The 11,460-nt window shown below is 29.5% G+C and overlaps 1 protein-coding gene across 2 annotated transcripts; it reads left to right on the forward strand.

Annotated features, from left to right (window-relative positions):
* Positions 1 to 50: 50 nt before the first annotated feature.
* LOC122629019 (tyrosine-protein kinase Src42A) lies at positions 51 to 10,765 on the forward strand. Of its 2 annotated transcripts, none has more exons than XM_043811955.1 (6): positions 51 to 699; positions 1,988 to 2,109; positions 2,198 to 2,361; positions 7,567 to 7,888; positions 8,022 to 8,360; positions 8,443 to 10,765. In XM_043811955.1, exons 1-6 carry the CDS (start codon positions 341 to 343, stop codon positions 8,649 to 8,651), a joined length of 1,515 nt encoding a protein of 504 aa, XP_043667890.1. In that variant the 5' UTR covers positions 51 to 340; the 3' UTR covers positions 8,652 to 10,765. The 2 variants fall into 2 exon arrangements, with proteins under 2 accessions (XP_043667890.1, XP_043667889.1); XM_043811954.1 differs by having other exon boundaries at positions 53 to 699; positions 7,561 to 7,888.
* Positions 10,766 to 11,460: the final 695 nt, after the last annotated feature.

The raw sequence follows: 11,460 nt of genomic DNA on the forward strand, positions 1-11,460 counted from the left end.
TGACGTTTCTCGAGTGGAATACGCCCTCTGCTGTACGACATTTAGCCGAGGCCATTAACCGTTCGGATAAGTTCGGGTGCGAGCACGAGCTCGTACGAAAGTTACATTCCGTTGGGTACCTTCACCATGAGTGTTTTCGCCCGTCCGTCGGTGTCTCGCGAAAAATCTAGTTTCCCTTGTTCGCATTACCATATATAATGCTAAGATATTAATGTACGAGAATCAGACGTGAAAAACGTCTAAGTTAAGCCCGAGTAATGAAGTGTTGTATATCGTAAAGGAGAAGCAACAACAGTGAAATTTATATCCTGAAGAAGTTAAGAAGTAACGAAGAGCAAACATGGGGAACTGTTTCAGCAGTAGCAGAGATCCGGATAAAGACAACTCTGATAGGATAGGCAATCCCAACATAGATGCTGTGGTATCGCCAACTAGTCCAGTGCCAACACCACCTCCTGATCCTATAAGGCCGGTCCCACAAATTCCAGATGCTAATGTGCCAAGTGCTAAGATATTCGTAGCGCTTTACGATTACGATGCTCGTACAGACGAAGATCTCAGCTTTCGGAAGGGTGAACATTTGGAAATACTCAACGATACCCAAGGAGATTGGTGGCTAGCCAGAAGTAAACGGACTAGAAAAGAAGGCTATATACCTAGCAATTATGTTGCTAAGTTAAAATCGATAGAAGCTGAACCGTAAGTAATACGAACTATTTATTTGTTTTTCTTTTGGGATTAAGAATTAGAAATCATGATTCGATCGACATTTTTACCTCGATTCTTTAAACACGATCGTTCGATATCGTTGTCGTATTGGTTCGCTCGATCTTAGGAAGTATGAATAAGTAGTTCCTTCCATTCCATTCGATTTGTACTCTTTAAAATGCAACTCGCAAAATGTTTTACAGTTATCTATTGGAATGGACAGTGCGATTGGCATCTTTCATAATATTCAAATTTAATAACACTGTGATACAATGAATGTTGTATAAACGTGGATCGTTGCATTACCCGTAAATAGTACTGTGTTTTCTTTGTTACATTTTCACCTATTGAATTTCTCTCTGTATAATAGCCAGCTAATATGACCTTGCTTTCACCAACAGTATTTCTCTTGCCTCTCCCAGCCTTAATAGTTTGGTTGAGCACCTCTGTCTGTTAATCAGTGAAGATAAGCACTACTTCCTTTCCTTTTTTCCCTCTATGTTTTTACGTGTATAGAATTTAATATATATGTGTATGTATATATACATATATATATATGTATATATATATATATATATTAAATTCAGTAACGATTCCATCACAAATTACTTTAGATTTTTGTATTTTCTTTTAAACTGTAAAAAGAGTACTATTGTTTATTGCTTGTTTATTAAATTTATAATGTTTGAGAATCCATAACAATCGAAAGTGATAAAAGATAAGAAAATAAAATGATGGAGTACGATGTTACTAAAAAAGGAAAGATAGTTCTTTTTTTTAGAAATCAAGTTACAAGAACAACTACTTCTTCTTGAAAGTACTCCAGAAAGAACTGTCGCGCTTCTTTGTTTTTCTTTTTATTTTATGATTAACTAATATTGTTATCGTATTATAAATTCTGTAATATTATTTTAATAATATTATCGATTTTATATATTTATAATAGAAGATTAAATAATATGTAATGTAATGTAATGGAATGTAATGTAACGTGATTTTTATTAAATATGTACACAGTGATAAATACTATCTATACTCGATGACTATCTATCTATATTCTTTGAATGATGATCGTGTTTATGACACATAGATACGATAATATTGTGTTATTATTACCACATGTATAATTGCATTAATGCGATCTAATGAAGTAATTTTATTACATTTTTTATATTCTCATTGTTTTCATTGTAATTATATTTTTTATATATTTTTTACTTATTGCCGTATATTCGTTTATAACATGATTTTTTTTTTTTTTTTTATATATATTTTTTAGGTGGTACTTTAGGAAGATAAAACGAATTGAGGCAGAAAAGAAATTATTATTACCAGAAAATGATCATGGTGCATTCTTGATTAGAGATTCTGAAAGCCGTCACAATGATTATTCTCTTTCAGGTAATATATGTAGCGTTAATTACATTTAAGAGAATTCTTTTAATTTTTAACTTTCGTCAAATTGACGTAATATAAATTATATTTGTAGTACGTGATGGAGATACCGTCAAGCATTACCGCATACGACAATTGGATGAAGGAGGCTTTTTCATTGCTAGGCGGACCACGTTTAGAAATCTACAAGATCTTGTTGAACACTATAGTAAAGATGCCGATGGATTGTGTGTAAATCTCTGTAAACCGTGTGTGCAGGTAAGGAGAAACAAAGTTCAAATTTGGATGAATCATGTGAAAGATTTTATTTTATTTAAATGGAGTTTAGACAGCTTGTTGCATGTCAAAAAAGAGGTGTTTCTCACAGCATTAAAGATTGTACTAAAAGATTTTCTTTATTGGTTAAATGCACCTTCTGTTTGACTAATAAAATGAAAAACATTTAAGAGATTTCTACAAACAGATTTCTATAAGAGAAGTTTGTTATTTTAGATTTTGAATAAAAAGAAAGTACTTTTGTAGAAATTTCTTCATATGGAATGCAAATACAATTTTGTAATTTATTAAAGTGAAAAAGTAAATATTAGAGCATGTTTTATTTTTAAAAATGTGGTTATAATATTGGTAATTTTGTGCTTTTTTAGAATAATTGCAAATGGTGAAGCAAACGATTTTGCTTACAAATTAATGCGTGTGTTGTGTAGATTGATCATATTGTAAATTTTTGGTATACTGTCTAAACTCCAGTTGAATTCGCTTTAAAGCCAGTCTGCTCAATTCGTAACCCAGTTCGAGAGGAGCATTGCCAGTACTATATCCAAATGCTCGTATCTCTTCACTGATATTCTACAAAGAACATAAAATATTGTTCAAAGGATAATAAATTTCATGTTATTAGAATGCTGTGGCTGTTTCATACATGGCTTTGCATCATGCATACACTATTATATCAGCAAGATAAAAAATTCCTTATTGCATGCTTTTTACAGTGATACAAGACATCAGTCCTTATTTTTTATACATGGTGTTATTGTGTGTGTGATACAGCAAACTGTAGAAAATCTCATATCTACAAAAATGTTAAAAAATACGATTATGTAGAATTTAATATTTTCGGAAAGAGGGAAAATTTGTTACAGCTCATAGAATTATAGATTTACCAATTAATAAGAATAAATGATATTGTATTTATATGAAGTTAGACACATTGGTCTATCTTTTGAACCTCTCGAACCAGTACCGAGTAGACTGGCTTTATGCATATAGCACAAAAATATTTTAATTTTAAATTGTATTTTACTGTTAAAAGAGTTATCTATTCCTACAGACTATTTAGGGCAATCCAATAAAAAATGCATGTAAAAAATATCAGAATAGAACCTCGATCATCGATAAGCGAATCAATCCAATCTGTTTCTGTTTATTTAATGTTTTACAAGTTCCTGTTTCGTTGTTCCAATAATCGAGGTATCACAATATTAAATACTTCTTCGATTTTAAGCAGACCTACTAGTGATATTAAATCCACAGATTCATTTTCTTTTTCTTTTTTTTTTTTTGATAGCTTCTTTTAAACAAAATCACTCTTATGTCTACATAATGTAGTATACATCTCTCAAAGTTATAAAAAATCTACATAATATATTTAATTATGTAATAACACTTTAGATATATTACAGTTATAAGGAAATCGAGGTTTGAGAACAACATAGTTTCATTAAAATGTTTCCACAAAGTTCGATATTTGAATAGAATTGTGTTTGTTTCTCTGTTATTGCTTGCCCTACTTCCTGCTGGATTTTCTTGGTAAATTGAATGTCCCAATATAACATAACATGTCATTTTTTCTTCTTAACGCAATTACTTTGAATCGTCTTCTCTACACGTACAGCACAAGCCTGTCCTGTATGGAATTATGTTCCAAAGGCATTAGATTATAAGCATTCGGCTGGAAACTTAATTCTTTTCATGATTCTTTATGTACTTTATTGTACATTATAGCTTTTTACATAGTTGTTGCACACAAGCACATACAGGGACACACAACGCGCTTAGGCGCTATTTACATGGCACTGTTTCATAAGTTGAGACAATTCATAGAATTACCAGTGATATTTGTGTGCATAAAATATTTACCAAATGCAGGGTATCTCAGTGACATTTTACTCTGTCTGTATACTACACAACTGTCCATTACATTTAATATATTATCACAAAGAATAAGAATATCACTTATGAAAGACTACATCTAATATAAAAGTGTATTATAATTAAAAGATATATTTTTTTATATGTACCTGAGAGACTCTGCATAGTGATTTAAATCTATCAGTTTCTTATAAGACTGGATTTTTAATCCATTGACTCTTATGCACTGTTCCTAAATTATTATAGTTATACATTTCTAAGTACATTTTGTAAGAAAATTTGAATATGTTACAATAGCACAGGTACTGATTACTTCCTAAAAAAAAAAAAAAAACAAATATATATATATATACACATCATAAATAAAAATGTATGTGCTATGGAAGTGGATTGTATGTATATGTTCCTGATATTATATTTCTTATACGTTATATACATTAGCATCACACATATGTGGGAATAACTAGTAAATTATATAATCCTATTAAATCGTACGTCACTTCGCATGTAATTAGATAATTCAGTATTTGCCTTATTTGCTTCATATATAGTAGCAAAGATTTTTTGTTCATTTATATGTTTCTGCATTATCATTATATTATACTTTTTATTAAGGGGACTGACCATTTTTTCTTCATATTTATTCGGAAACATTAATTTTTTATTTTCTTCTTCCTTTAATGAAAATATTTCGATACGAAGTTTGTCCTTATCTTTTTACATATGTAAACATATTGTAAGCTTGCAAAAAAAAAAATGTTTGACGATATTGCTTTGACATTAAAGCAAATGATTAATTAACTTTTATAAATAGCAAAGATCTTCCTGCCAAGCTAAATTAAAATTCACAAATCCAGTTTTGTTATATACATATGTAAATACATAAGTAAGCATAAATCCTTTACAAGGTCTATATATAATCGTATCCGATTGGTATTTTTATCGTTCTCGATCTGTGATCATCTTTTTAACAGGATTAAATAGGTTCATTGAAATTTCTCAGGCATGTTTAGTACGGTGCAATTTATATATCTTCCTAAGCATTAAAACGCAATGCGTTCTTCCAATAGATGACCTCAATAGTTAACAATCTATCTCTATCTCCCTTTCTCGTTCTTCTCACGTATATTGTTGAATAATTTACAATATAAAAAATGACAAAATTTTCAAACAAAGTATGTCAGCGAGGAAATAATGAAAATATTATGGGCCGCTGATGAAAGCGTTCCAAGTCATTTGAGATATTAAAAATATTTTGTAACGTGCTATTCTTAACATTAAATTGCATAAAAGAATTATTTTTCAAGAATAAATATACTTGCTACTTTTATTTGTTATCTTATAAAAAAATAATTTTGTAATAATCCAAATTAAAAATGTCAAAATATTTTAAAACAATAATCATCAAACAATCATTTCGTAATTCATAATCATTGGTTCGTATGTAGAATAATCCATCTAGATAAAATAAATAAAATAAATAAAAAATAAACTATCTGCAATAGGATATGGATAATTGATAAATAGCGTGAATAATTAACAAGTACATTCATACTCTTTTATTTTCAATATATTTATTGTCTTTCAAATGAAACACACACGCATACATATACATACATACATATATACATACATATATATATATATATATATATATATATAAAATAAACAGGATAATTTTTTAATGGAATATTGGATAGAGAACAGACGAAGTACAGTTCGAATACGTCGCAATAGGTGTAAATAAAATTTTATTTGGTCTATTATCCGCGCGGTTGCACAAATAGTGGGGAGTAAAATTGTTTTCAGAGAACGTCTGTGTGTGTGTTAATTCTTTCTCGCTATAAAATATATACGAATGCATGCACACTATTAACACCATGTTATCATGTGGCTACTGACGTTGCGGTTTTTACGGGCCATTTAAATTACTCGAAATACGAGTATCCTGTTTACGAAGAGTTTCAATACCTTTGTGCATATATCTATCTATTCGAACCTCATTTGTTTAACAAATTCGATCGATTATTTTATATACATAGACACATACACACACGCACACAATGATTCTCATTCGATCGTTTAATATCGAATCGTAGATTCGATTAGAATTTTACCAACAATTGATCGATATCTTTTGTTATCAATATCATTCGATTAATTTTATCGTAAAATCATTATTTATGAAATTCTTACGATACATTTTTTAAATATTTATTTATATTAATAATTTATATATATATATATATACATACATATATATATATTTATTTATTAACAATTATAAAGATGCTTATTGATATTCATTCCTGCATACAACGTTGGCTCCTCGTAACTGCCATGTAAGTAATCTAATTTGTTTAAGGACGATATGAAAAATTTTAATATATTATTCTGAGAGATATTATCCTAATTTTGATTGATATCGTAATATGATCTTTCAAACGATATATGAACAATATATGATTTGTTAATATTTCGATATAAAAAGTATATACATACATACATACATACATACATACATACATACATACATATAAAAAAAATGAATGAGAACGATAAGGCACACAAATAATATAGGTGATTTTGCTTTAAGATTTTTTGCTACTAATACAACCTATTTCTGCTTCTCTTTGTTGCTTTCTGTATCCGCGTTTTTTGTTGCTGCATTGTGTGAACTTTTTCGATGGTTCTACACTTTTAATTTAGCCCGACATTATCACGTTACGTAATTCGATCAAATCGTTGTTTTGTAACAGTATTAGGTATACTACAAGGCCTCTTTATAATTTTCTAGTATAACGTTGTGCTTTTTTTTTCTCCAGTTTAAACACTCAGGAAGATGCTTCTAACGTATAATATATTCTTGCTGTTTCTTTAAATTCACAAGATTTTTTTCTAATCTGCAAAACATAAGCACACACACACATATGTATATACAATTAGGTAGTCCCCTTAAAATCATTAGCAAGTTTTTATTTCATGCAATAGATTTTGCATTTAACGCGTAGTTTTGTATAGCTTGAGCCACGTTATTAAAGATCTTTTACGTAGGTTTTTATGGGATATATATTGCTTACAAAATACATATCGAATACTCTGAGTTTTTTCTTTTTTTTTTTTCTTTTTTTTTTTAAACTGTCAGAGTATTATATTCTTTCTAACACAAACAGTTTTTATTCTATCGGTGGAGAACTATCGAAGATTATTCATAGAGCTTTGGTATTGATACAAAGAGGATGCATTTTTGTTTAGAAAGGCTTTAGAATATGTTAGCCATTGACTGGCCCGTATCTGGTGTGTTTATAGGTTGAGAAACCTGTAACGGAAGGCCTTAGTCATCGTACACGAGACCAATGGGAGATAGATCGTTCATCCCTTAAGTTTTTGCGGAAACTGGGACAGGGTCAATTTGGAGAAGTATGGGAAGGACAATGGAATAACACGACACCAGTAGCTATCAAAACTCTTAAACCAGGCACCATGGATCCGAAAGACTTTTTGGCAGAAGCACAAATTATGAAGAAACTTAGACATGCAAAATTAATTCAGCTCTATGCCGTGTGTACAATGGAAGAACCAATTTATATTATCACCGAATTGATGAGGCATGGCAGTTTATTAGAATACTTGCAAGGTAATCTCTTGAATATAGATACATTTATATATATATATATATATATATATTGTTTTTATTGTTTCATTATATATATATATTTTTTCTGTTATGCAATGGATTAATTGACGAGATAAACTTATTTTCTTCATAGGAGTAAGAGGAAGAGCTTTGAAATTACAGCAATTAATTGATATGGCTGCACAAATAGCCACTGGTATGGCGTATCTAGAATCACAGAATTATATTCATAGAGATTTGGCTGCGCGAAATGTTCTAGTAGCGGATGGTAATGTCGTTAAGATAGCAGATTTCGGTTTAGCTCGACTGATCAAAGAGGACGAATACGAAGCTCGTATAGGGGCACGATTTCCAATTAAATGGACTGCTCCCGAAGCTGCTAATTACAGTAAATTCAGTATTAAGTCTGATGTATGGTCATTTGGTATCCTTCTTACTGAACTCGTTACTTTTGGAAGAATACCATATCCAGGTATTGCGATACACTTATATCATGATAATATTTAAACGTTTATTCGTAGAACACGTTGGATAATAATTATTATTTTTCATAGGTATGACGAATGCAGAAGTATTAAACCAGGTAGAACATGGATATAGAATGCCTTGTCCACCTGGATGTCCAACGGCACTATACGATATTATGTTAGAATGTTGGAACAAAGATCCTATGAAGAGGCCGACGTTCGAAACTCTTCAATGGAAACTGGAAGATTTCTTCACAATGGAGGGATCGGAATATAAGGAAGCATCTGCGTATTGAGAAACCGAAGAAGACATTTATAATTTTCAGTTGGCTTCGCACGATCGTCGTATCATTCGTACAATGAACGATATCTCGTGCTTCAATAGTACTTTATCGTCGATAGACGAAAAGTCCAGAGTTATGATGAGCATTCATTCGAGATATGAATGCTTGTGATATTTGAGAATATAGTACACTTTATAATAGAATATTAGGGGTCTTTTTATGTTTTGTTTTGTTTTTTTTTTTTTTGTTTCTTTTTTTTATATACACACACATTAAAGATAAATGGTATCATTTATTTTGCTAGTAGTACAATTAATTATTTCTTTTTCATTTACGTATTCAGGCTGCCATAAAATGATATAACGAGTTTGTCAATTCGCCAATTCGTAATTTTACAAGGACATTGGCACTTTGATAATTTTTAGAAACAGAAATACATGTTACGTATTATATATATATAAATATATATATATTATTTTAGATATTAACATTAAGAAAATGCGTATAAGTGTAGATATTAACTGCCTTTGACACGACCATGTGTAGCGATCAACGATTATTATTATTATTATTATTATTATTATTATTATTAATATTAATATTATTATTAATATTATTATTATTTTATTATTATATATTACATCATCGTGTCGTCATCGTCATCATCGTCATAAAAAAGAAATTAATTACGTGGGAAGATACATTTAAAATAGGTGATGTTTTTTTCGTAAAAGTATTGTGAAAAGACAAATCTCTGTCAAATGTTTTGGCAGTTTTTACTCGATAAACGAATGAACTTTTCATCCAATTTTTGACGAAAGGATGGCCTATGAAAGAATTATTAAAGTACTATTGAAGCACGAGGTACCGTTCAGATATAATTGGTACGAACGTTGTGTATCATTCATATGACGAATGACGCCTCGTGCTTCTAATTGCAAATTTCATATATGACGGACCATAGTCCATTAAAGATCATTCCTTCTTCTTCTTTTACTTTCTTTCTTCTTCTGCTTCTTCTTTCTTATACTATAACGAATTAGATTAATTCTTCTACTCACAGATTTTAATTTGAGTGAAATGTATATAAAGAGAATTTTATTATTATGGATTTTGAAAATTCAGAACGGTTGCAACTGGTCCGTCCAAAACAGCTGACGATAACCTAACGAAAAGTTCTTTTTATGTCTACATTAATTGGTGTGTATTCACTTTTTGTCATAATTCGTATATATCAAGCGTAAAAAATATAATACACACATACACACACACACACATATACGAAGTATTTTAAGACAATGCAAATAATCTTAAAGAAAGATAAAAGAAAACAATAACAATAACAACAATTACAACAACAATAACAACTACAACAAAACCTGTTTTTAAGTGTTCAAAATAAAAAAAAGAAAAAAAGAATTAACAAGTTAGTCGTCTTCTAAGATCGACCATATGAAAGTTTACAAGAATTTACCTTGAATGTCAATAAGCTAGAATTATGTATACTGTTGATGCATGAACAATAATTATTGGTGGGTGTATCTTTTGCGAAAGGTGAAGAGTAAACCACATAGATTTCCAAGATAATTAGAGCGTTAACGTTCGTTCACAAACTCTTCTCATTTGCATATTCGTGCTGACACAGCTATAGATATTTAATCGTTCGTTATATTCAACAACATTCTGAAGTATTTTTCATTTTTATATATACACACATTTTTATATATATTGTACTTTTACGGTTTTATTAGTCGTTTTACTACAATTTTCACATAAGATCTCTCTACTTTAACATTTTGTCTTCCTTCATTATACATTTCTTCATTTCCTCGCTGTTATTTGCGCGCAGAAAATATGCGCGCTCTATCCGAACGAGTTGTAATAATAATAATAATAAACATTTCCAACGAGATGAACGATCGTCTCGTTGTGGATAATGTAAAACTATGGAATAATTATATTTAAGGGCTTCATGTGTAAACGCGTTGGCGGGAAGTTATAGAATCGACGAGACTCATTGAATGCCTCTAGAGTATATAAATTAAATACCGATGCTTTGTGTATGCTTTATACTACTTATTTCCTTCGTTTAAAGAAATAGTCTTAAATTTATATACATATATAATGATGCCTTTATAATATTTTAATTATTTAGTAATCTCCTTAGAGAGAGAGAAAAGAATTTATATAAGTAAGATTATGTGTGTAATATGTTCTTATAGTATTTGTACTATTATTATTATTATTATTATTATTATTATTATTATTATTATTATTATTATTATTATTATTATTATTATTATTATTTTTATTTTTATTTTTATTTTTATTTTGTTACGTACGATGGAAAAAGAAAACAATTGAATATCGTTTAAATTATTACATCTATCTATAAATATATATATATATATATTTTTTTTCTTTTATTTTTTCCTATCTTTTTCTTTTGTTTGTTTTTTTTTTCTTTCTCTGCAAAGAATCGTCTCAAACTTGTAATCTAATATATGACATCTATATATAGCACTATAACAAAAATATGTATTATGTTTTTACCGTTCTCTCTCTCATCCCAACAATACATACATACGTACATAGATAAAAATCGATTCAATTTTATCAATTTTATTGGTATTTACAAGAAAAATTATTATTAATTATCGTTTTATCGATTTTTATAACAATTTTCAAAGCGTGTTTATACGAATATCGTTTGAAATATGTATCCATGAGTAGTAGTGTCACGTGATCATTGCGTAATAAGCGAGTAGCCAATCAGGTAACGGTCGCCATGACACTTTTCTTATTTTTCTAGCGTCAGTAG

The sequence above is a fragment of the Vespula pensylvanica genome, chromosome 5, assembly GCF_014466175.1.
Source record: "Vespula pensylvanica isolate Volc-1 chromosome 5, ASM1446617v1, whole genome shotgun sequence".
NCBI lineage: Eukaryota > Metazoa > Arthropoda > Insecta > Hymenoptera > Vespidae > Vespula > Vespula pensylvanica.